This window comes from Labrus bergylta, chromosome 17, assembly GCF_963930695.1.
Source record: "Labrus bergylta chromosome 17, fLabBer1.1, whole genome shotgun sequence".
Classification (NCBI taxonomy): domain Eukaryota; kingdom Metazoa; phylum Chordata; class Actinopteri; order Labriformes; family Labridae; genus Labrus; species Labrus bergylta.
Window position 1 is genome coordinate 10451682 of NC_089211.1, and position 26656 is coordinate 10478337.

The 26656-nt window shown below is 38.4% G+C and overlaps 1 protein-coding gene across 4 annotated transcripts; it reads right to left on the minus strand.

The window, feature by feature from the left end:
• Positions 1 to 375: 375 nt before the first annotated feature.
• Positions 376 to 6865, minus strand: LOC110002843 (syntaxin-2). 4 transcript variants are annotated; one of them, XM_020658512.3, is made up of 9 exons: positions 6726 to 6865; positions 6439 to 6504; positions 6205 to 6304; positions 5474 to 5548; positions 3598 to 3671; positions 3306 to 3414; positions 2694 to 2767; positions 2321 to 2458; positions 376 to 1391 (listed from the first exon to the last, which is right to left on the minus strand). In XM_020658512.3, the coding sequence occupies exons 1-9, from the start codon at positions 6732 to 6734 to the stop codon at positions 1167 to 1169; spliced, it is 870 nt and encodes a 289-aa protein (XP_020514168.1). In that variant the 5' UTR covers positions 6735 to 6865; the 3' UTR covers positions 376 to 1166. The 4 variants fall into 4 exon arrangements, with proteins under 4 accessions (XP_020514168.1, XP_020514169.1, XP_020514170.1 ...); XM_020658513.3 differs by having other exon boundaries at positions 6439 to 6576; XM_020658514.3 differs by having other exon boundaries at positions 6439 to 6576; positions 6769 to 6860.
• Positions 6866 to 26656: the final 19791 nt, after the last annotated feature.

The following is a 26656-nucleotide window of genomic DNA, read 5'->3' on the forward strand; positions in this document are numbered from 1 at the left end:
TGTTGTCCTTTTAATTTCCAACTCATCTGTATGTATACTAGTATTTAACTACATGTAGTACTGCATTTTTTTAAACTTTAAAAAAAGGCTTTAAAACATTGCACCTTTTGGCAATCATGTTGTTTTCATGTGGACATGTTTCTTATGATGTATACTTAAGTTGAAGCATTTTAGACTAAATGGTCTGAAGCTATATTTATAGACTTTTGAACATTGTAATTTTTCCACTAAATTCTGTCAGTTCACTTCATTGCTCAAAGAAATTATGTTTAAGACCTGATGTTGTGCAGGAACTTGTTAACTATGTGTTAGTGATAAAGCATAATAGCATGCAGACATTACTAATTAAGACACATCAATAAACACAAAACACAATTTAGGATGATGTTAATCTTATTAGGTTCTTGGAGAGCGACACAATATTTGCATTGGATAGAATCCTTAATAACAGGTAATATAATTGAACTTTACTCAATAGTTTCTAAAGCTATTATGGACAAAGTGGTGGACTGACACCACAATGCATCTATGTGGCAAAAACCATTGAGTCTGGAGCAGCTATATAATTTAACATCAATGTGTTTGACTGTGTCATATGTTTGTTCCATCTGTAGTACAAAATAAAGTACAAAATAAAGATTCAGACAAAAACACAAATATCACAGTTCAGGAAGAATGTCAAATGAGCCTTGTTTACAGTCTCTTTTCTAATGTTGTCATGCCCCCTATTGGCCACTAAGAGGAACATCGGCTACCTCTGAGAATGAACTGAGGAACAGATCAACAGAAGGGAGTTTTGAAGGAGAATTGTTTGAACAAATTCAATTCTTGACATGATAATGGAATAACCTTTAGTCTGAGGATTTAACTCAGTGAACAGTGAATAACAAACTAATTTATTACAGGTTTCACACTTTGATCCTTAGGTTTCCTCATTTTAAGGCTTGTCCTCAACATCTAAACACTTTCATTTGATTGGTCATTAACACAAGCGTCCTAATCACCATTTAAAAATTCCCCCCCAAAAAAAGGCTCCACAGTATCCTTGAGGAAAAAAAAAGCATCTGAGGTGGCAGACAGGTACTGCGCCATATATCAGATGAAAAGTGTTTTTTCCATCAGGCACAGGCTTTGATGTGGATTGTGATACTTGGTGCAGTCTCTCTTCAAACCGGTTCAGGAGCTGAGTCATGGTTTGCCTCTGAGGTTTTCTGATCGTTTGCCGTTTTAGTGCTTGCTTGCCTCTTGAAGGTTTTCAAGAAGCTCGGCATTGATGCTATCTTGTATGGGTTTTTCTTGTATGAGACAGCTTTATAGGTTTCTGCTTTTGACACGTCTACATATTCTGCAGCACTTGTCACATTCTTTTCAATGTTGTTGATCAACTCCCCCTGATTCAAGAAAAACAGAATTAATAACAAAGAACACTCCAATAGGAAATAATAGAATCAAGCTGATTTTGTCTCTGCCGTGCACAAGGTGACGTAGTGTTAGGAAAGGCTGTGAGTTAACTAAATGTATGGTGTTTGGTGGTGATAAGGCTGAGTTTGAAAAAAAAAAAAAAAAAAATTAAATGGGAGTTGAAATAGAGTCTATGAAACAACATCTCTAGGAGTGATCACAGATCATTAACTTTGTTAGAAGCCTCACATAAAATACATCAAACAAACATTTTCTGAATCTATTGAAATTCTTTACAAAATAAAGGACCTATTGAATAAGAATATTGCTCGCTTATCATGCCATATATGACAAACTGTTGAGGTCTAAGGAAATGTGTATAAAACCCAACATGGATCCCTTAACTAAGCTCCAGAAAAGAGCTGTTAGTCAAAAATAAAGCTAATATTACATCCATAAAATCTTGCACTTTAAAATGTATTTTATTTGTAAAGCGAGAACCTAGAGGACATAATAACACATAACACAATATAGATGGGATTCAGTTTTTGGGGTGAAACTATAGAACAGCCTTAGTGATGAGTTAATTGTGCAGTTATCTGCAGAGTTAAAAAAAAAAACTGAACTTCAGAGTTTATCTCCTTTTGTGCTTTCATTGTTGTATTGTTATACTGTTCTGGGATATATTATTGATTGTCTTGTATAAGATAGGCAGAAATAAGTATTGAGCTTCAGCCGGTTCCATTTTTAGGTCACTGATTTTTTTGAATTTTATTTTGTGAAATGGACCAGTGTACATGATTTGCTTTTGTTTCTGTATGTGGAATATTAAAACGTTTTTTACTCTTCTTATATTTTAATGAATGATCAGAATAAAAACATATTCATTCATACACTCATTTTGAGGACGCTGTCGTACCTGAATCTCCAACAGCATGGCCATGTCAGCAAACACCTCGTGCAGCTCTTTCATGCTGGACTCCAGGCAGATGATGTCCTGATGGCGAGATTCAATCTCACTCAGAGCCTCGCTTGAAACTTGACGATTAGAGTTGATCTGTGACAGACAAAAGTTGATTTATAATCCTTATCTTATTAACTTCACTGTCTATTGCTGCAACAACAAAAACATTCCTTAAGTAGATTTTTCTTATTATTAGACAGTTGTTATTATGAAAAGACACCATTGAAGTGAAAGACTTTCACTATAAAAGGGGTTTATTTGTCACTTATTCTTCTTTACATAGCCATGTTTTGTGTTTTTTTCTGAATAAAAAAAATGATCCTCTTACATCAGATATAAAGATGGTAAGATTGTCACGGTGCAGCATGTCCTCCAACTCTGCATCTGTTGTCACTTTATCAACTGAAATAAACAGAAAGCAATCATAAATACCATGACATCATTTTAGAGGGATGTGTGCAGGCTTAAGTTCCCCATCAAAAAATGCATATTCATGTCTCATTTAGAAAGGGAGACATTGGCAGTGACAGATTACATCGTCAGGTGTTGAGTCTTCACAAAAAAACAAACAAGAAGTGTGTGCTGACAAGGCAGAAAGTATCCAATGTAACGTGTTTTTGGATGTTCACCACAAGATGGTGTAATTACACCTAGGCTCTTCTCTGCTGCTGTTCTATTTTCTCCAATCCAAAATCAAAAAGGTACAGTATGGTGTTGATTTAAACAGCAGTGTGTGTGGGATCTGAAGAGGAAAATGTTTGATACATGATACAATAACACAAAAAATGTGTATGCAATAAATAGCGAGAGGGAGGGCATTGGCTCCTTCCTCCCTGAAATACAATAACTGCACTAGTCTGATAAGATTTTGGTTTGTGATATGTACTCTGCAGACACTAGAAGGGAGGAGAAACAAGTCTTTATGTTTTTGGCAACTCACCAATCTCCAGCTGTCTCTGAATCCGTGCCTTGCATTTCTCTCTGAAGGAGATTTGAGCCCTGTGGTAGCGTCTCATGACGTCTGCAAACCACCGAGTCAGATGAGAGTGCTGGTGAAAGGAAGTCGACAGAATTTTATATCACTTCATGGAACCAGTATTCAAAAAGGAAATAAATTAACGCAAAAGATTGGGGCCTCTTTGAAATGATGGATGGGATGGAATGGGATAACTTTAGAGATGAATTGTCTATATACACCCGGCTGAGCAGAGGAAATAAAAATGTAACAGGACCTGGTTGTTGTGAATCCGCTGGATTACTGAAGTACTTCTACTGTTCTCATCGACAGGTGAATCTTTCTGCATTGCTAGAAAAACACATAAGACAGAAATAATATGAAACAAACACAGAATCATCATTCAACTTTTATCAAAAAGCAAAAGCAACTGTCACAATAAGTGTGCATGCTAAGGATGTGTATGAAACAACTTAATGAAATTTATTCACGCTTGCTCACTGGCTAAACTAATTATTATTAATATAGGCACACAATTATTATTAAATGTTGTGTCTTAAGCGGGGTACACACTACAAGACAATCAGGCCAGTTTTGGGACTGATTCCCCCTTCTGACCAAAGTCAGCAAAGGCCCGACTATCTGATGGATACAAAGATTATCTTGCCAGATTCTCCTGTGGTGTGAGGTTTGTTAAGAGTGATTTTAACCTAAGACGATCAGGCGCCCCCCCCGATTTGAAATCGTAAATATTAAATGTGTTCAATATTTTCGATCAGAAATCCTGTTGTGTGGGGAGAACACCAAGGATGGCCGAGCAGAGACTCTGTGAATTGTCACGTGGAACGGAACAATAGCCAAAAAAGGGAAGCAAGCTGACTGAAGCAGGAAGCACAACAAACGTTACCATGGCGACAACAGCAAATGCAAAGCATGAAGTTAGATGGATGTCATAAATTCAGGACCAACTTGTTGATTTGTTGCTGATTTAAAAATAGCACAGACGATGGGAGAGATTTAAGGGGTTGGTCCTGAATGCTGCCTAGGATACATGAGTGTCTCCACTACCAAACCAGCCTGGGTCTGCTGCAGTCTGAGGTGTCAGATTTGAATTAGTCCTCAGGCTATCCACTTGATCACCCATAATTGATGTTAATGCAAGGTATAAACGTTAACAGCAATGCTAGTTAAGGCCTTGGAGAAGCAGTGCAGGCAAAGAGGCATTTAACCAGTAAACCAGAGCCACGTTACCCACATTCAGCACAGGCATGTGGACATAACCAGCAAGGAGGGCTGAAGGACAGGGGTCCAACACTGCTAACGTTAGCCACTTTTGTCAAACCAATTTGACATCGTTAACCTGCCAAGAAATGCACATCCAAAAGTGCCGCACAATTCTGCATCATTTTAAGATAGCCAATTATTTATTTTGTTACAAATATGTGATGAATGGTTTCAAATATCAATTAAACAGGCTTCATATACTATGGTTTAGGACTTTGTTTAGGACTGTATTATTTAGTTGTGTTTTTTTTATGTTTTCTGACCATCAGACACTCTGTTTGGGAAACAACAGGGAAACTAGTTGTCAGGAACATCCCGAGCTTTGTTTTGCTCACAGCATCTAAGGCAAATTCCTGGTAGTCACAGGCAGTTTTCTGTGTTGACTGTGAATTTCTGTTAATTTGAACTTCCACAGCAATTTACAGTGACAACGACTGCAGGAAATCGCACTTTCCATGCAGAAAGAAAATGCACGTAGTCCAAGACAACACAAGTGAATATGTTACAGAAAGTTCTTATTGAATTCTGCATGCCACTACAGTTTGGGTTTTAGTATTCACTCTTCAGAGTCGACTACAGAAGCCTTTACAATTTAATTTAAATACATTTGCAAGTCAAATCCCATGCTATGAGCTGGGTTAGCCTTAGCACTAGAGAGGATGTGATAATGTTGTAAGTTCTTCCTCATTGTCCCGAACAACAATAAACAGCCACATACAGGTAAAAAAAAAAAATTGTACAATGACAACTCTAGCACCACGACTGGTTGTGTAATGTCCCAACTGCTGTCTGAGACACACCCAAATCCACCGTGCAGAAAGTGTTTTGGCTGAAATTCAAGAAATATACAGTATCTCCTCCTCACTTACATTTCAACTTGGATCGGACCAGGTTGGCATTCTTCTTTGTCTCATTGTTCAGCAGCTCCAGTTCCTCTTTTTTTCCTGAGCACAACATATCAAATGCACTTCGCTGAAGAAATAATTTGACATAATGAAACGCATTTCATCATAATACTTGGGTTTTAAATATATTGTGTGTTCAGCTGAGCAATGGCGTTAACAAGTTTATTCTAAGACTGATACGGATACTCAGCTGATAATCAGACCAACACTCTTAAGTTACTTAAAGACTGGAGAGCATCTTTAATCCAAGCGGGAATTGCGGCTGTAACAGTGTTATTGTTACTATGTTGATTAGGCTGTTTTAGGTAGAACTATGTAATAAATCATATTAGAATTCTGGGTTACAACTCAAGTTTAGTCCTAAAAACATAGGTGTAAGGTATAAGACCATATGGTTGACTTATTTCATTGCATTACCCAAAAAACGTGTGTTGTGCGCTACAAAATAAATAAAAATGTGTTTGTGAAAGGCGGTTTAGTTTTCCCCCTTAGTTTTTGTTGCTCTGTTTGTCTGGTCAGTGTTGTTTACCCTGGAGCAGGATATAGATCTCTGACCGAATTGGCACGATAGAAGGCATGAAGTATCTGCTTCACTGTCATTTGATCATTTGAACATGTGTTTGGATCGTGGTTAAGGCTACTGTAAAACCAGGTATGCACAATGTATTCTCGTTATGGCGCTCTGTCATACTTACTATTGTCTTGGTTTTGGTTTGAAAGGATCGCTCCATGTCTTCTCTCCAGCTCATCTGCTTGACAGGAGAGCTTTTCGATGAGGCTTCGAACCTCCCCCACCTACACACACACACACATACACACACACACACACACACACACACACACACACACACACACAGGAGTGAGGTATAAACACTGAGCTACTGGAGAGGACGTGAGTCAACACAAAGACGAGCCCTTGCGAAGTTTACCTTTGTGAAACAATCCTCCATGTTGATAGTGCTCTCTGCTGCAGCTGTCATATCACCCCGCCGCAGCTGTTAAACAGAAAACGGGGAATAATCAGACCTCACCTGTTGCTTCAGCAGTCAACTGGACGTTCAAAGCACCTGCAACGACATAAACTATTTTAAAAGCTAAAGGGCATCATATCCGCTTTAATGTGACGCTACAATAAGCAACACTAGCTGTGAGTCTTATTTAAAGTCTTTCAATTAACTCAAAATGTTGAGTGATAAAAAATAAAAAACAGACTTACGCCCGCCATGCTTTCTCATAACAACAGAAAGGAGTAAACGTACATCTTTTGATATTTCTGTTTCTTTCGGTATTGACGTCAAACCTCGACCTCTACCTGTGCGTCCTCGTGCTGCTGAACTGAGCTCACCTGTGTGTGTGTGTGTGTGTGTGTGTAAGAAAGGGCGCGTGCACGCAGGCGCGTACCCGTCACAGTAAGCAAACAAAGAAGCTAACTGCCTACCTGTCTGTTCAAGCCCGTAAAGCCAGGTAGGCTGCACAGCAGGAAGGACAACAAGGTCTGCTTCTTGTGTCAGAAAGTGAGGCATTGAGGCGTTTACCGTATTGCAACTCCAGTCTGTGTATGGGTGTCAAATATAGGCCTACTGTTTATGAGCCGGTTAATAGGAATATCACCTTCCTAGACCCTTCACTATTGGTCAACACCTGAAGCTAAGCTAATTGTTCCCAGTCGGCCCTCATTCATTCAGTTTAAAAATACTCTCGTCTTGGTTCCAATTAACTGCAATGTATCGTTATGTTATGCCTGCTGGGTCACTGTTAGGACTCTGTCACCTTAAACGCATTAAACAGATTTTTTTTGTTGTACTTTGTAGCTATTACTTTGGCAGATTTTTCTTTCTGTGACATTTCAGAATAGAAAAAAGGAGCATTTCCAGGAGTGAGTTTGTAAAGTAGGCTGTGGTGTCAGCATAGTAATGTGCAGATAAGATCTAGCCCTGCAAATCGACATTGTCCCTCACAGAAAATAAGGGAAGTATACAACTGAATAAGAGCAAAGGTCTAGTTAACCCATTAGCTGTGGTAGCCAATTTGAACAACATCTCTCTACCTTTACATGACAAACCAAGCTGCCAGCCATTACTTTAAAATCAAAGTCAACTTACTGCTATGCTGTGGCCTCTTGAACTATGTGGAAACCTCAGGGCTACTTTATTGCAGTTTGCACTGGTGCAGCTTAATACAGTCATTGGTGGCTGCTTCATTTGGCAAACTATGGGAGGACATTTTCATTATGGATATGCATATAACAGATACACTTTTAAAACATGTTGCACACAAATACTGTGATCTGGGTATTACACTTAGGTTAAAAGACCGCCACTGTAAAATCTGAGCATTGAGTTCTTTCTTCATGAACATTTAGGCTTCTATTACTAACATTCAACATTACTGTCACTGCAGGGTGGACACAGCTGAAAACAATAAAATACTTTACCCCATGTGACCAAAATGACATGCATAATTCATATTGACTTATTTTAATGACTATAAGTCACTTGCAATCTAAATCAAAAGTAAAACCTTCAAATCTATTTGCATTTTTGAGGAAAGGTAGAATGTCATGATCATATAAATTCAGTTTTTTGAAGGGCATTGTTCTATGAATGTCTTGCCACATTTTGTGTTTTTAACAGCTGATGTGCTCTGCCTTGTGTCTTCCTCTGTCTCTTTACAAAGGTGGAAATGACTTGTGCATGGAGACATGGACAGATCACTGCATCTGCATTTCTTATCAGACACAGATTCAGCAGAGAATCATCTCAAATAAAAAACCGTTCCCTGGCCTTTTTTTTTTTTACATGAGTGACACACACACACACACACACACACACACACACACACACACACACACACACACACACACACACACACACACACAGCCCAAAGCTTCAGTCTCAAATCAGAAGTGCTGCTTTTCATAAATAATGCAGTGTGTGCTTGTGGGTACTAAAGAGGTTCTCGGTTTCTCACTGCACGGTACAATACCTTCTTTTATCTTCGCAGTGGCCTTGAGCTAAGAAAGATTTGGTCAAGATGTTGTTCTTTTAAATATGCTACGTTTGATATTCATAGACAAAATGCATGATCTCATTTTGAATTGAATGAAAAGCACTTATTTTTAAAAGTCATATCTCAGAACCATCCTGAAGCCAGAGGATAGTAACAGTTATCAGGGTGTGGCAGGATGTTTGCTCTGTCAACAACAGTAAATCATTTTGTAGTCAAACACCTGTTCAAACACTTGAACGTTCTTTATCACCCTGTAAAAGTGTAAGATTGGTGCAAAGTGCAAACTGTAAGGAAATTAATTAAGTTTTCACATGTCACATTTTAAAAGAAGCTTCAAACAATACCACTATATGTCATTTTGATACTTCATACATTTTATAAATCCCCATTTTTGTATACCCCTTTTTTTGCATTCAATACCTTGGCAGATGCAATGATTCTGTTTCATACAAACAATAGGAAATATGGAAATACTGACCTTTCAAATACACCATTCCACTGGAAGGTGATATATCTGAGACAAACATATTCAGAGTACAACACCTCCTCTGACTAATGCATGATGCTTGGACTCAGATGTGAACACTTGTCCAGGTACATGGCTGTTTCACAGGGGCTTGAGCACATATATTCAGCATTAAAACAACTCTGCACTCACCACGCGTCTGAGCGTGCTGCCCTTCAGGCTACAGCTTCATATGTAATATTTATCCAGGAAAGACCTGGAAACATCTCCCTCCAGAGGAAGCAGAAGCACTTTAGTATCTCTTGGATTTTATATATTTTTGATAACAATTAAATTTTTATTTCAATTTATTAATTGATGCATTTCTGTCTTCCCACCACTAGAGGTAGCTTTAACACTAGAATAAGGGGAATGTCCCTTTTCTTTTTAAAGTATGATAATCCATTTCTGAATCAGCACTTTAGTATAATTCAATATAGTGAGGGCTCCACCTTTTATAAAGAGTAAGGGATATTTTTTTGACAACAGACATGTGTGGAACTTCAACAGGTCGGAAAAAATAAATTATAGTATCTGCTGGCTGCAAAATATGGGGTGAGCTATTTGTGTTTTCAGAGTCAGCAAAAGATCTATTGATTTTTTTCTGTGATGTTGATGATGTATAAAATGACAAATAACAAGGTTTGTAGTCCCTAATGAAAACATGTTGGAGGATCAAACTACACAAACAAGAAAGTCTCAAGTGTTTTTGTACATACTTGGCCACAATTAACATTCTGCAACAGTCTCTGGATCAGCAACACCTGCAGTGCTTTGCATAGATAATTCTGTCATTTTTGGCTAGCATCCTGTCCAGGCAATAATGAGCTGCTAATTACTAATTAGCGGTTGGTTCAGTCCATAAAGCTAAAACAGATGTGCCAGCCTGCTCTCTCTTAATCGAACAGTTTTCCTCAAAAGATGTACATCCATAACAGTATGCCTCTGCAGGAAAACAGGGATGGAGCCGCTTATGCTGTAACAAGCCATTGCAATGCATGAGTTAGGGGAACTCCTTCACAGTGCAAACCTCTTGTAGTGTCATCCTGAATTAGCTCAGGCAGCAGAGTTGGGCCTGCTGTCTGAGCGAGCAGAGCCAAGAGGCTTTGAGTCCCATAAAAGGCAGGAGGAAAGAAGCTGGAATCAAAACTTACTTTCTGTGAGACATCCACATCATCCAAGGGCTTTGCATGTCATCAGTTTTCCAATTTGTTCAATATTACAAACTGTATTGTGTTACATCATTGATCTTTGAAATGTGATTTGCGCACACAATTTACAATTTGTACTTACTCGCCTCACAATATTTCTTTTCATTTTAAGACAAGCATTTTGTGTTAATGAACAATCCGAGAAGCAATAAATACACATAACCCGGGAGGCGTGGTTAATTAGTAAGTTTGTGCGCCACTTGTACTGAGGTGTCATGATTTGGTCTTGTTGTTTTTTATTTTGTATATTTGCGGAGTTTAGATTTCCTGTCTTGTTTTATTTTGTCTCATTCATCCCTGTGGTGTTGCTTGTTTTCCTTGTGTGCTTCTTTATTTTAATGTTTCCTAGTTTAGTCTGTTTCCTGTTTTATTTTGTTATTTCTTATCCTTGTCTTTCTCTACGTCGTAGTGTGTATTTTTCTGTTGATTATCCTGAGTTTAGTTTTCAGTGTTTCCTGATTTTTTTTGTAGTTCTTGCCCCCTGTGTGTCTGGTCTTACATCCTCTCTTTGTGTGTTTTCACTCTTTTTTGATTGCCTTCATCAGTTTCACCTGTGTCTGCTCCCTGTATTTAGTGTTTCTTTCCTTCTGTGTCAGTTCATTGTCAGTCGTCTACACTACTGTAACTACCGGTGGTCCTGTATCATCTGCTTTTCTTTTTCTGGCTCCCTAAGGTTTGTTTTTTTCCCTTTTTTGGGGAATTTTTGGATTTTGGTTTACTTGTCAAAATAAGCTTTATGACTTTTATTCAATAAATGATTTTGGATTTCTGCAATTGGGTCCACCTCTTTCTTTTTTTTCAATGAACATGACACTGGTGTTGTTGCCCTTGAAGTTAGCGGCCCAGGTTCGAATGCTGGACAGTGACTAGAGTTGACATCTGGGAGAGAGAGAGAGAGAGAGAGAGAGAGAGAGAGTGGGGAATAACATGAAGGAAAGGAGCCACAAGTATCTCTTATAAAGCTGAAAAATACATCTTTATAAAACAAACCAGGATGTAACCTTATTTTAATCTCCATAATGTATTTTCAAACTCTATCAAATGACATAATAAAATCATATATACAGTAGATATAAGGATGTTTTAATGCTTTTCGGGTCTTTTTTTTTAACTGTTTTTATAAAACATATGTAACTGATTTTTTGAATATTTATTATAAGTTTTGATAACATAACATTGTAATCTGATGCTGAGCTTTTTTCATGAGTTTAAATCCATCTATAAATCTGTCAAAATATAATTTCTATGGCTTTGCTTGGATTTAATTCATCACGATGCAGCATTTTTAATGCTTCAAGGGTACAAGGATTGAAAATAAAATATTAAAATGTATGTATATCAGTTTATATGTATTGAGAAGTTTACCATGCTCAATTAAACCCAATTAGAAAACCTGATTGTTCTGTTAGAAATAGTAAGCAGTGGTTACAGAGGGAATGTAACCCATGAACCTGTCAGTTTTGAATGTGTGAGCTATCTGTGAAGAAGTGCAGGACCCCGCTTTTACTTGTTAACAGTTTTAAAAAATAAATCAATAATGCATGATTGCTGGCAGGCTCAGCAGTGCTTAACAGTGATTTCACAGATCAGTACACCCAGGAGTCAGCAGGCGGGCAGCTGGGGAGCAATTTTACTCCAACGCTGATGATGCCTCCCTCTGCGAAACCCCAACGGGACACCGGTAGTGCAACACCCAGCTGTCATGTGAGCCTGGCTTTACCTCTTTGGTTTTGTCAAAGCTTGAGATCAAGATATATGAAAATATATCTTGAACTATCAGCTGGCTGAATGTGCATAGAAGTGGATTGAGGAAAGGGGTTATAACATCTGCAATCATTTTTACAACATCCTTCAGGGGCCCATTTCATTTTTTCATTGTTGGTTTATGCTTTTAAAACAATAAGATTGTCTATAATTTTCTCTGTCTCTCTCACGCACACACTTATGAATACATAATTTAGCTCCTACTCCTTGCATCCGTCTGACCCCTTTTCACTTTTGAAAACAAGTCATTTCATTAGCTGTTAAAAACTCCATCAGATGACATGTATGAGGATTTGGGCCGTGACTCCAGTTAACTGTGGGGTAAATATAAGCCACTCCACATGAACCACCTAATTAACCAAGCGGGCAGGGGTAGAGGTTTACGCTCAGTGCAATCTGGCTTAATTGCGTTTTCACTTTGATGATTAAAAGCTGGATCTGATATTATCATGTATTGCTCAGTGGGTGGAATACGGCACTAACAGTGCTTGGGTGAGTCGCCGTGGGCCAATCCAATAACCTCCAACAAGGCTTAACAGTAAAGTCTTCCACTGGTAAATATCATAAATCAGAGCTGTTGAGAGTATTGCAGAACCGTTTGTGATAAGGTGCGGTAATATAAGTTTATGTTTTGTCCACTTTATCTTGTCTACTTTTATCACGGATATCGACTTCCTATATTTGCCAAAATGACCCCCAGCAACTCAAAAACAACCCTGCCAGACAAAGGAGCAACAGTTTACAGTCAAGATAAAGCACATCAGTCCCCTAAAAGGAACAGAACACCTGCAATGCATTCTTGATGAAAAGTTAGATCTATCTGTTTCCTTTATTATGAGTTTTTCTCAGTGTGTGATCCTGAAATGGCAGCAAAGAAATATCACCAACAAAATATAGTAAAAAAGGCATCAAGAATATTCACTGCACACTCTGCACCAAGCTAAGGGGCCATGTCTGTCCCTTTAAAACAGCGTATATACCATAATCCAACTTGAAAAACAACATCTCTGGTACTTATCTCTATTTCAATTTGTCACACTTTGAACTGTTAACATTAAACAAATTATAACTTTTACGTAATGAGTTGCACAGTCCTGCTTAAATAACGACTGCATTGGGAATAAATACATAATTTAACTAATATTCAACCAGAAAAAAATTAAGAAATTCATACAATTAAAAACAATCCTGTAACACCACCCTTAGGTTTTTTTGTCCTGTCATGAACATTAAATATTTCCTCATCTTGTCCTGACAGGGTTTTAAAAGTTAGAAAAATGGGGATTTACCCTTCCTTCATAAATGTATGCCATGTTGGACAACCATTAGCATGCTACATTTCACAAAACTATTTTGCTTGCCGTTAACACTTAACAGATTTACCCTTGGGAGTCCTTCAGTGGAGCACAACACTGTTCATTAATGTCGCTGTCACTCTTGTAATTATGTGTTTTGTGGATTGAATTGTGTGCACGGCTGTGCAGAAAATCACTGACATGCGGGAAATTGAGGTTGAGAAGAAACACAAAAGACACACACATGCAAGTGTGAAAATTGTCGCTCAGGATGCATTATAAAAATAAATAATAGTGATGTCCAGTTTAACCTCAATCTGCTCCCCTTTTCATCCAGGTCAGCTCCATCACCCCATACAGGTAAACATTGTGTACAACAGCTGGGAGATTCCTCTCCACCTTTTAACTGTGCGAATGAAGTTTTCTCTAGATTCCTTTCACCTTAACTGAAGAACTCTTCAAGCAGAAAATAAAGCACTGCTGCTCATTCAGCCAAAACAAATGTTAGGGGCACTTTTATTCAGACTGCAAAGCTCATTCAGCGTAGAAGGGCAAATGAATCAATGACAGCCTACTACTTTTTAATTCTGCTCGTTCCACATGAATTATAATAGTTTCTTTCATAATCAGCAACAAAACAACTTAATAAAGTTGAAGATGTGGTTGTTTTTGTTTCCTGTTAAAGTAGATACACATGCTAAATTGCAAATGCAAGGCCACAAGGTCTCTGTATCTGCTACCCAGTGGTGTGATGGGAATTTTCAATCAGTCTGGCTGTGAGTTGTTCTGTCAAATGCAACCTGGGATTCTGTGTACAGAAATATAAATCAGTAAAATGTTGTATTGGTTTGAGTCTCCCAGCTAGGCCCGAGGGCAAAGGCTTATAAACAGCTCTGATGTTTACCTGTCAGACCAAGATGAGGAATCTGCTACTTATTCATTTGTTATCTCAATCTATTTCACTTGTTGTGGCTGATAGTTTTCTCAATTGTTTTTTAAGAGCATAATCAAAATAATGTATTTGTAAAAGAATATCTACTTGAATCAATAACTAAAATAAATGTCAGTTGTGGCAACTTCAATTGAGGTTCCTCTTTTTGATGTCTGACACTAAATATTAAAACTAAAACTTCCATTATCACTAATCTGATAATGTTTTTTTTTTGTTTCTGGTTGCTTCTGTAGAAATTACAAATATTTGTATCAAAAGAACTGCTTGCTTGCTTTGGCTTTGTCACTTTTTTTTTCCACATTCAGTGTTTTCTCTCAGGCAGTCCGGCTCCCATGCACAGTTTCATTACCTTTCATAACAAGCTGCCAGCACCATTTATGTAAATGCCTCATGATTTCATCTTTAGCACAAAACTGCTGAATTTTTGTGCTTTCATTTTAGTTTTGGAGGGACAATGAAGGGACGATCCAAAATAGCTTCGCTTTCATGCGAGCTCACTGCGAGTAGATGGTGTAATCTAGCAGAATAGTTAAAGGTCTGAAATGATGAAGGAAAATAGAGGATTATCATTATCATTAAGAGGTAAACAAGGAGGAATGACCCATCCCAAAATATTTAATATCCAAGGGCTCAAAAAATGTCAGAAAGCACCTCTCTCTTGTGCTGTTGCTGCTTTGTCAAGTTCACACAATACCAAATCACATCTCATCAGGATACTTGGGTCTTAAGAGAAACAGGCACACAAGAACGATTTATTTCAAAGCCATGTGAAGCAAGGAAAAATAAAACATTTTTTTAAGTGGGGTTGTATGCATTACTTGTCAACAGTAAGTGTATTAGCCACAGGAGATGCATGGCCGTTTGTTTGAAAATCTGGTTAGAGTGCTGGCATGGAAGCTAGGCTGTATATCGCTGTAGATGGGGCCATTTGTACCCCGAAATTAGCTAATTTGAATAAAACCTGACCTGAACCTCAGTGAAGTATAGTTTTTTGTATGGAATATCCATTAATGACTTTTCTTTTCATGTCTCATTTTTATATGTTTCATATCTTTGAAGTTCCTCTTACATGTTAGTGAACTTCTTTTAAAGGTCCAATTTGTAAGATTTCGACTGCTTCTCTGTCAACAACGCAGCAGCCAGTATGTCCTCCTTCTAAGTTTGGATTCAGGTGTGGAATGGTTTATTTTTTTGTTTTGACCACAAGGAGGTGGCTTTAAGGCAACCACACACCGCTGTTTTGGACGCCCCTCAGTTTGCCAGTCAAACGACAAAGCAACAGGTGTTCAGTGGCGATTCTCGAGTCTGTCAAGGCCCTAAGCAAAAATGAATCAGGGCCTCGCCAACCAGCATTCATCACCTACAGTATATGTCTGCCAGTGTCCTGACACTTACTCCTCTTCCTCTTTTTCCCTCTTTCTTTTTTCACTCCCTGACAGGTAAATTCCTCTTCATTTTTCTTCACTGACTTTCATTGACAAACTTTGGTTTTCACATCAAGCGCATGTGATGCTTAGTAGGACATAGAGAGGGAGTGCAGTCAGATGAGGCCCACTTAAGGAGGTGTCCTACTGTCATTGCAAAATTTGCATATTTTGAGCCACTGCTGTTGATTAAAGTTTGTCAGCCCTTTGGGGACCCCCTACTGGCATGGGGCCCCAAGCAGTTGCCTGCCTTGCCTGTTGACAATTAGAGCCTATGCAGGTGTTGCAGCAATGGAAGCAGGCAAGTACAGGTTCAGATATAACTGATTCTACGTGACCTAATTGTTCTAAACTGCTCAGCGACATTAAAACTAGGTAATGTATTGAAGAGTTTTTTGAGAAATGGAGAGAGGTTGGCATTGAAAGGTTTCAAGACCGGTATTGATCTGGTTATACTGAAGCTTCAGTGTCTGCGACATAGCAACCTACAACAAAGCAAACATAGCAACCTGCATGCTTGTTGACTCTAGGGAGGAGGGGGCAAGGTGGGAGACAGCTCTCTCCAATGTTTTGAATTTGGACTGCAGTACCTAATTTAAACCCTAGGTGTCAGAGTTACATATTGCTCCTTGAAGATCCCATTATTGTGATGAGATGTGATTTTGAACTATCCATTTAATATTGGATAGACAAGGCCTCCATACAAATTATTGTTATAAAAACTTTGTTTTGAGGAGATTTAAGATGATGTAGATATTGTGCATTCAGTTTTTTGTTTTTCTTCTACACTACATGACCTCCAGCCTACACCTGTGGTATTCAACACCTCTCTTTGCTTCATGAATAAAAGAACCTGACCTGAACAACCAAAAGCTGCAGAAGTCAGAACAACTTATTCTGTGCTGGTTTTTCTTTTGCTCAACATCTGATCTCACAGTTAATTCCTTAAATTAGACAAAACAAAACCTGTAAGCTGTCCAACTCTACACAGAAATATTGTATGTGTACATAGAGGTATTGATTTAACATAAATACGCATTAATACTAACAAGTTAACTTCAGATAGCCAAGGGTCCAAAGTCTTGTCTGTCTGCATGTGGATAGATTGTGAGGATCTCTCCCAAAAAAGCTGGCACAGAACAGCAGTCACTAAGCTTCTTTTGCTGGAGGAGATAAATCAAAAATCAATTATACACGGACAGATTTGAGCTCTAAATCACAGTGTGACAGACAAACACGCTGTGGAGTCTTCAACTTATTGCTCATGAAACCTCCGAGGACAGGCCTTAAATATCATTACGGAAAGCAACTCCATCTGTTTATGAAAAATTCCTGTTAGATAATAACCCTAACTCTAATTAGCAACCACAACAGGTGCATTTCTTCCAGATGGACATCCTTCTATCTTTGTACATGTATGCAGCATGAAGTTAAATAAGCATGCTGATCCTATTTTTTAAGACGCTGTAGAAGAAACTGACGGATTTAAGCACAGCTCTCGTTTTCAGCCGAGGAAGATGATTACAGTCAGCCCCTCAACTGTGTCTGAAGGCTCCTGTGGTTATTCAGGAAAGACAAGTCGGGTTTGCAGGAGATGAACCTTGCTGACTTCTGGAAGCATCACTGATCACAGCCTTGACAGCACCGAAAAGGGGAGTAAAAGTCAGGAAGACGGGAAATGTCAAGCAAGTAGATAAAGTCTGCAGGATCAGTTTTATTCTTAGTTTAAAAGTCATTTATCAAATGAATACTGATTTGAAGAAAAAGTAATTGTTTTCATTTTGTATGAATCAGTATTTAAAAAAATATACAAGGTCACTTGGAAGATTTCCTGTCAAATTGTGATTGCCAGGAGGTTTTCACCTCTGGAGGGCAGTATTGTGTGAGGAGTTTAACTGTAAAACTTTCTTATTTTCAGTCAGCAAATGTAGCAGAGCTGAAGATAAACCAACACAAATTACTGTAATTGCAATTGTTTACTTTCGTTATGTGATGCTGATTGAAACTGAGTTTGCCTCCCCCTGAAACCACATCAGGCTTTCATTGTCTTCAGGCTCCAAATCCCTCTCAGAGCTTCCGGAATGTTAAACATGCAGGATCAGTTCAGTCCCGGTGCAGTCTGGAGAGGTGGATGTATCTCTGATAACACAGGTAGCACAAAAGAACACATGAAGGGATGATGTGTTGACCTCGGGGGAAGGAGGGTGTGATTTTCCTTTCCATCCTTTAGCCCTGCTTTCACCTCTGGGTGAAGATTACGCTGTTATGTTGCTTCATGATCCTAATCCATTTCTGGCTCACCAACCTCTAAGGCTTTGGACCTTCTAAAAGGAAATAATGTCTGCTCTCTCTCTCTGAACCCTGATCACAGCTTGTACTGTAGGCTACTGTATGTTTCAGCTCTTAGCACTTCAACAAAAAGTCTCACATTTTTCCATTAGAGTAAACATCAGTTGCCCTTCAATCTCATATGAAATTTAGAGATTTAGGATTTAGAGAAACTATGTTGGTAGAGATTCATTTTTTTCTTCTGTTCTTTATTTTGATAACAATGTTACACCTAAATAACATTAAAGAGGGCCCCAGATTCTGGCTACTGACTGATACTGTACATTAAACATTAAAAAGTTTAAAAATTCATATTAACTATTTTTATATTCTCTAAATCAAACATTGCTTGAATTATATTGCTTATATTTTTGCTTCTTGTTGTATTGTTTCAAAGGACAGTGTTCATCATATAATGATTTAAATGTTATCAGGAATGTTTCATGTGCTTTGTTGGTATCAGCCTCTTTAAACACATCCAATTTTGTGTTAGTAATGCATTTCTAAATTTGTTTATAGATTCTTCTGTTCTTACTCTCCTGCATCTAATCCCATTAACATCCTTACACTTAACATAATCACAAACAAACATTACAAAAACTGACAAATGGCCACTGATGTCATTTAGTAGTAACCCACTCTTTATGCTGTTGTCCATACTGTTTGTGAATATGTTGTCTATTAGAGTTGCACAGTGAGATGTTATTCTGCTTGGTTTGGTGACAAGTGGAAAAAAAACTCATACTGAACAATACATCGATAAATTCATCAGTCAGTTTGTGCTTGTTGGGATTTAAGAGATCTAAGTTAAAATCCCCACAAATGAACACAACTTTGTGATCTTTCTTGGCAAACAATCTTTCCATACTATTCTTGAATGTTTCAATATTGGAACCAGGTGCTCTGTATACACAGCTCACAATTACATTTTTCTTTTTTTCCAGGTAGATTTCTATAGTAATAATCTCCATCACATCATCAATATTAGTTGTCATATTTTCCACTACTTTATAATTTAATCTTTTATCTACATACAAAGCCACTCCTCCTCCTTTTTTATTTTTCCTATTTATATAATTCAGTTCATACCCATTCAACTCAAAATCCACACCCTGTTCAGTGCTAAGCCAGGTCTCAGATATGACTATCACATTAAATGGTTTGTTTAGATGACTCAAGTATTCTTTGATGTTGTGAAAATTTGCATATAAACTTCTGCTATTAAAATGAATAATTGTTGTTGAATTGATCTTCAGAGTAATAACGGCAGTTGTTGTTTATATTGTTAAGAAAATTATTTTCAGGGTCAATATCTTGTTCAAAATCATGCATATCATGATCAGTGAATTTAAATGTTTTAAAGTTCCAACCATCACAATCATCATTGTCTCTTTCATTTCCAGCTGTTGTCAAGTTTAAACAGTCAAGCTCTTCACAAGAGTCCATAGTCATAATAGTTCAAGTCAGTCACACTGATAGACAAAGTCACTGTTCTGGAGTCACTGGTACTTGTCCAGCTCCTCGATGTATCTTATGGTCAGCACTTTAGCCCCCTCTGGTGACCCATTTAGCTTTATGAACACCTTACAGTTTGTTGTCCAGGTTGACTGGATTTTCTTCTGCTTCCTTAGGAAGCGTGCACTTCTGGCGATTTCTGCATTTTTTTTGTAAGGTGCTCATTCACATAAACATCAGATCCCTTGAGCTTTTTCCCTTGTCTGAGCAATGCATTTTTGTGTTTTCTGTTCGTAAAACAAATTATTATAGCCGGTTTGCCACTTTGGTTTTTTTTGAGGTAAAGGATGACATGCCTCGATGTCTGTATTGGATATGGATATGCCTTTGCTATGAAAGAAAGCAGTTACCTGTCGCTCCACGGAGTTCCTGTCTTGGTCGGTGGGTCGCTGTACTGAACCAAACCAGACTGCTTGGTGGAAACAGGGATTTACTTGCTCAAATCCACTGCTACAATTTCCTCTACTACAAACGAATTATGGCCGCTACAGTATAGTATTGTCTTGCTTGAGACCCTGCAGAATTAGCTCAATTTTCTGGGAGAAAAAATAAATAAAATAATAACTATGCATATATAAAAATAAAACAAATAATAATGCAGGTTTTGTAAGTGACACAAAACTTCTGACAATAATTACAAAAACTACTAAAGTTCTGGATCGCTTTCCCCCAAATGAGCTTGTTGCTTCTCTGTCATCCTCTTTGTGTCTTTTGTCACTTGTCTTTGTAAAAAAAAAAAAATTCTGTTGTTTCTGTCTCCCATCTTTTATTAATGCTACCCATAGCAGAAAGAGCGAGGCAAGGCAGAGGAAGCTCCGTTTCACTGAGTGGCCTTCAAACAATACTGCTAAGGATGGGTATGCAGGCATTCAGAGGAAATCGCACAGAAATGTCTCGACCTTTCCCCGTCCACACCTCCCAGGTCGTGTGCAGATGTTGGTACGGAGTTCGTCACTCTTCAGGAAACACGTCTTCTTGATAAATGGTAAGGGTAAGACGGAGGGTAAGTGAAGATAAAGCAGAATAATACTCATTTGTATTCCATTCATCCAAACATCCAGTTCGTGTACAGATATTTTTTTTTTTAGTAAGTCTCTCTTTTGGTATGTAAAGATGCAACAGAAAGCCATCGCTTTGACACTTTGGAGAAAAGTTTGACAAGTTTAGAGAGAACCATTTGGAAAACAAAATACAAGGCCTTGGAAAAGGACAAAAGCCTAGGAGGCAATCTGATCTGTGTCATTTATAAGAGCTTAAACTTTTGTTTTAAAGTAATGGAAAAATCAATAATTGAGGACTTTCTCTTATAGTCTATCTCACTTAACAAAAAGAGCACTCACAGTCCATGCCAAATGGCCTGAAGCTGAGCAACAGGAAATGTGTGGAAGATGCTAATTAAATAATGTACCGTACTCTCAATTAAAACACTGAGTAAACAATTTGTATGGGGACTCTTCTGCTGACCACATTTTAATCCATAACAACACCATCATTCCATTAACCTCTGTGTACAGTCCAGGGCGGCTTTAACGTAACTTTGCAGTCAGTTATTGTGTAGATCACCATGCTGATTTTGTTCTCTGTTAGTGTCTTGTGGTATTTTAAGGATTTATGTCTTGAACAAAGTGCCTACAGGCAAAACAAAACCAAAAACAAGGGAAGATATAAATCAAAAGTGATGCGGCTAAGGGTATTTTTCCCTTTTTGTAGCATCTATCCATGAACACAAAGACACATTAGAACCACATGTGCGTTAGATCTTCATTTTTTCCAGTGGTACCAAAAGAATATATGCAGAATAGGACACATTGCAGCATAGGTATCATATTTTATCTTACCCTGAGGCGTCTGTGAGACTGAATGACGTGAAATAAACCTCTACATGCAGGTTGTCTATGAAAAAGAGGAAAAACAACTCAGTGTGAGCCAGAAAGGTGATGCACAAAGTTAAAAAAAAATCATTTCAGAGGTGAAGAAACATCAATGGGGAATTAAATGGTGAAAGGAGGAAAGTTAAAAACTTAAAACAAATGTATTTTTACATGGAATCTCTTCTGTCAGTCATCAGAAGATTTCTAACTGATAGCACGTCTGTCAAAACACATGTTGAGCCCTTCCAGGTAGCTGATGATGGATTGTATCCTCAATTTGATTCTCACAATGTCTTGAAGGACATCATTCGACAAGGGACAAATATTGTCTTATTGCAGACAGCAACTTGATTGACACCTAAAGGATTATGATTTTCAACCCAACACTGACACATACTGTATATCTGTGCCAAGAGCAAAGATTGTGGGAGTAGAACAAAAACTGAGAGATCTACAGAAAGGGAAAATGTTATATAAGAGTTTTTTTGTAGTCATCAGAATGTTTTCATATCAGTCCTATCATTTGGCCTCCAAACTTTATGATTGTCACACTTTGCGAAAGCACAGCAAAATTGAGCTTCAGTCTCAAACATAAAAATTAAGGTGTACTAAAGTGCTGCCGTACTTTTTTTCCCATTTGAATTATGATGTTATAGCATTAAGGGGGCAAAAGGGAGCATAATCATTGGATTTCTGATGGAAGAGGAAGCTTTGTTATTGGCAGAGAGGCATCCAAACATCAAACATGTTATATATTCAGGGTACAGTCTGCAATGGGATAAAACCATAGACTGTACAAGTAATGGACATAGCCACTGTGACGCAACTGTGACAACCCTTGCTGTTAAAACAAAGGAGTTCGGCAGTCAGAGTATTGTTAAAAATGTTGATTTAAGTTGTTCAAGTTAATAGCTAAACCTGAATGAATTCAATGATGAATCCATTGTATTTACAGAAAACAGCTGATTAAGATACAACAAAATGCTATTAAGACTTGTCCCACCAGTCCTACAAGCTAGTTTTTGTTACGGCAATTGTGAAAAACATACAGAAACTATTTCTTGTCAAATGCTCATACACGCAGGATAATGAGGATTTTCAGGGCCAAGCAAAAATGTTTGAATAACAGATGCAAGGAAACAAAAATGAAATTTTCTGATCTTACACAGCCATGTTTAGTTCTAAAATCTCAAAAAATGTCAGTTAAATAACCCCCAATTCACACAAACTCCTTGCGTGCCCTGCCCCATACTTCCCAGATTTTGCTGACCATTTCCTTGGAAGGACCCTTGCCCAGAGATAAATGCATAACAAATACATTTGTAAATGTCTTAAGTCCAGCATTAGCACAATGTTCATGCACTGTTTACAAGAGTGCTCAACATCGTGCAAAATTTCATGTTTTCCCTCGGTGGGTGCTTGTTTTTTTCTGAATAACACTCTGTAACCTACACGGATGGTTGACACATCACTCATGCCAATAGAGATCTGCTTGCCCAGACATTTTGTCTGCACTTTCCCCCATAAAATCAGAATGGGCACAAACATAACGGACCACGTCTAAACAGAGATGAGAGGTCACACAAGGAGAGGAGAAACAAGCGGAGGGCTATTACTGGAGCGCCAGAGGGAGACGTCAGTCTGTTACACAAACATTTATTGAAGGATTATACAGTATGCCTCAGTACACTCATGCAGATGTACAGTCATAGCTGCCTGCGTGCACACACACACACACGCACACGCACACGCACACACACACACACACACACACAAGAACACAAACCCTCCCACATAAACCATATCACTCACGAGGATAGATCCTGACAAGCATATCTTTAGCCTCTTAACTCTCCAGAAATCTGCTAATAAGTGGAAATGAAGACTTGATTAGAAAATAACGAAGCCAAACTTGTTCAAATTGTTTGATACGCTTGAGATCCCTGCAGGGAGAATGAGAAATTTCCAGAATTTGATTCTACATTATGCAACCAGCTCATTGGAAATGCAGCAGCCACTGCTCCTCTGGTACATCCCTCTTCTGTTGAGGCAAGCGTGCCCTGTCCAATCCAGGCCCAGAGGGACCTCCTCCTTCATCTCAGCAGCTCCTTCAGGTTCCACTAGAAATAACTATGTGTGTGTGTGTGTGTGTGTGTGTGTGTGTGTGTGTGTGTGTGTCGGGGGGGGGGGACTCAGAGTATTTGTCAGGATACTGGAGAATACTAATTAGCAAGAGAGAAAGTAAAACAATGCCAAAATTAGCAGGTTTCAGCTTCTCAAGTGGGGTAATTTACTGCTCTTTTCTGTCCTATTTCAATGTAAAAATGTATATTTGAGTTTGGGAGTGTTCTGCAGCAACATGGAATTGTAAAGGCATCACCTCAAGGTCTGGAAAGTTTAACAAGTAATTTTATGGCCAATTTCCCAGTCCAAACAATTAAGGTAATTGCAAAATAAATAAATTACATAGACCAGATATAAAATAATGATACAAAATACAGTATTAGTCTTCCTAAGGTAACACTTTCCTTTTATCCATCATCATCATTCTGCTCTTTTTGGATTGACGATGTTCGCCCTGAAGAAAAGAGAAGGAAAGTGGGCAGGAACGGTCAATCTGCGGTGAAAACAGGATCCTGAGAAAGCATAAAACACAAACAAAGCACAGATAGCTCTGTTTGATGTGGAACGTGGAAAGGTGAAGCTGAACCGGCTCTCTCGACGTGTATTTGAACTGTTCTTTTAAGATCAGAAGTGAGGGCTTCTAAAAATCCTCAACCTATAAATCCTTGCAGTAAATACACCCCAAAACCTCTGTCTTTATCTGCCTCATGGTGAACTCTTTGGCTGACAGAGGCACGAGGCCTGGAGTTAGCAACAGAGGGCTGCAGTGAAATCAATAAGAGCTCACCTCTCTCCAAACTTACAAGTGCCCAGCAATGTATAATTTATAAAGCACACACACTCCCAAACACACAAACAGCCAATCCAGCCAACTGTAGGTATTATTTTATTTATTTCCACATCCTAAATGTATTTTCTTTTAATTAGGGGACCTTAATGGGTTTTACCTTCTTAGGTCTAACCACATCTAAACTTTGTTGCTCTATTTATATGTGGGTAATCTTTTTCATCGCCTGCAGCAATGTCCCAAAAATAAAGCCACCAGGATCTCACCAAGACCATGTTTTCCCAGCAGGGAAAATCAATCTCCTCATGTGGAACAAAGGATGAATAGTCTAACTGGATGTTGGAAACTGATCAGATCAGAGGACAATCCTGCAGATATGAAATGCTCACTAAAACTGTTAAGCATGGCTACCATGACAGCCGAGTATGAGAGATAAAAACATGACATAAGAGGTGGATTGGGGAAGAGTGTCAATAGTCTATAAATAAAAATACTGTATGTTGGCAAACTCACATGTTATGTCTGTGATAAAACATAAATTCCACAAGTGGTTTGGCATTTTACATTTAACAGCCCAATTTAGGACTTGCTTCGCTACCCTGCGACCATATTCCATACCATCCTAATCCATGGAGCAATCCTAGCACATTACAAGATACAAAAAAATAAACTAATAAAATGAAATACAAGCACAACCATTAGTAAACAAAGGCATTACATTTTACTTGTTTGTGATTGAAATGGGTATTGTGCAATGGTATGTTTCCGAAGGTAATAAAATAAAAGGTTAACCAATTAGTTTTCTGGCAAGTTGACTGGCATCTTTTTCCAGAGGTTAGTCCACCGATGGTGGTGTGTGGTCTTTGTTTGGTCTTGTTCAGGTTGACCATTTAAACATCTGATATTCTCTGAATAATTGTGAATTGTCAACTTGGCAAAGATGGCAAAGGTTAAGTGCTGTATAAGTCAGAGAAGCGCCAATATGAATTGTAGTTTGTCTCCCTTTGTGTCTCTGTCTGCAACTTTGTCTTCTTGCTGCTGAGTGTCTTGGACAGGTCTCCGTTGAAAAACAAAGGTTGTGTCATACATCGCAGGATTTTCCACTTCCGCATTGGCTTCATTTTTCAAGACCGTAGGTTGCTGCTTCAGAATGACGTGTGGAAAAGGAACCACAGGTCAAATTTGAACTCGGACCACCTGCTTCCAGAACTACAGCCTCTGCACATTGGGCCTTCAAACTAAGACCACCTGCGCCCTGTCTGGGCCACTTTTATGGGAAAACTCAAGGGACTGCAAGATGCCCTTTCTTGGTTCTTGGGTTTCAAGGGTCATTCATTTTATTTAAGGACTTCACATTGAAGAAGTCCCTCTCTGAAATCATCCCGTGCATGGTGGCCATATCTAGGAGCCTCTCAATGTGTCAGTGCTTTCTCCTGAAGCTAATGACCACATCACTGCTTGCTTCTCTAGCCAGCTGTATCTCCAGATGTCCTGCTTCCTTACCGGGGCCGCCGTAGTGTTTCTTGACAAGCTGTCATTTTCAAAAGCCGTTTTCTGGTCAGGGCACACCTGCTTATACACCTTCAGTATACACTGCTTTAGAAAGCATCTTCTGAAAAAACCCTTTGAAGCTGGCTTTCACTGCTGCATCTTTTTTTCTTATAAATGTTGTGTATATATTTTGGTGAGAATGGATGCTGCAGTCAATTATGGGACTATTTGTTGCTTCTCTTTGTGGCTAAGGTTAGCATACTTGGCTTTGTGTTTGGTATCGCCATCAATTGTATTCCTTGGGGAATGCAACTCCGTTTTAACAAAGAAGACTTACTGGCTTGTCTCCATTTAGCACAAACATGTATTTCCTTTTACATGGCTCATGAAATTGCCTTCCCTCTGCATCCACATTTCTCTTATGTTTTGGCATTATTAATAATACTGGGCTAAAGCGCTGCTGCTGAAACAACTGTTATTGAGTGACTGTTATCCGGTGGCTAGATGCATTAATTCTGCGGATAACAAAATTGAGATGCTTTGTGAGGAATTAGGTTTGAAGGACATCATACTGTATGTCTGTAAGGCAGTACAGAATTATGTGACAAGTAAATTCTATCCTTTGCGAGCTGTTGCTGGTCACATTAAATGAGGTGGCTGGTCGTATTTGACACACAGGCTTTGAGTTGACACAGGCGCAACATATTCACCCTCCTTCAAAGATCCAAAAGTCCTCTCACTAACTTACATAGCAATGAGCAGTCATGGATAAAATAAAAAAATAGTGTTACTTTGTTTATTGGGCTGTGCAAGCCCACTCTCCATGTATCTCTGATTACCAGCTAATCAAAAGCAGCTGAGCCTCCATAAG

Excerpts from the sequence above, each read along its gene's own strand:
- LOC110002843 (XM_020658512.3), bottom strand. Across the intron at positions 3,415-3,597 it reads AGCGGATTCACAACAACCAG|CACTCTCATCTGACTCGGTG; the intron begins GTCCTGTTACAT and ends TCCTTTCACCAG. Across the intron at positions 1,392-2,320 it reads CCATGCTGTTGGAGATTCAG|GGGGAGTTGATCAACAACAT; the intron begins GTACGACAGCGT and ends TTCTTGAATCAG.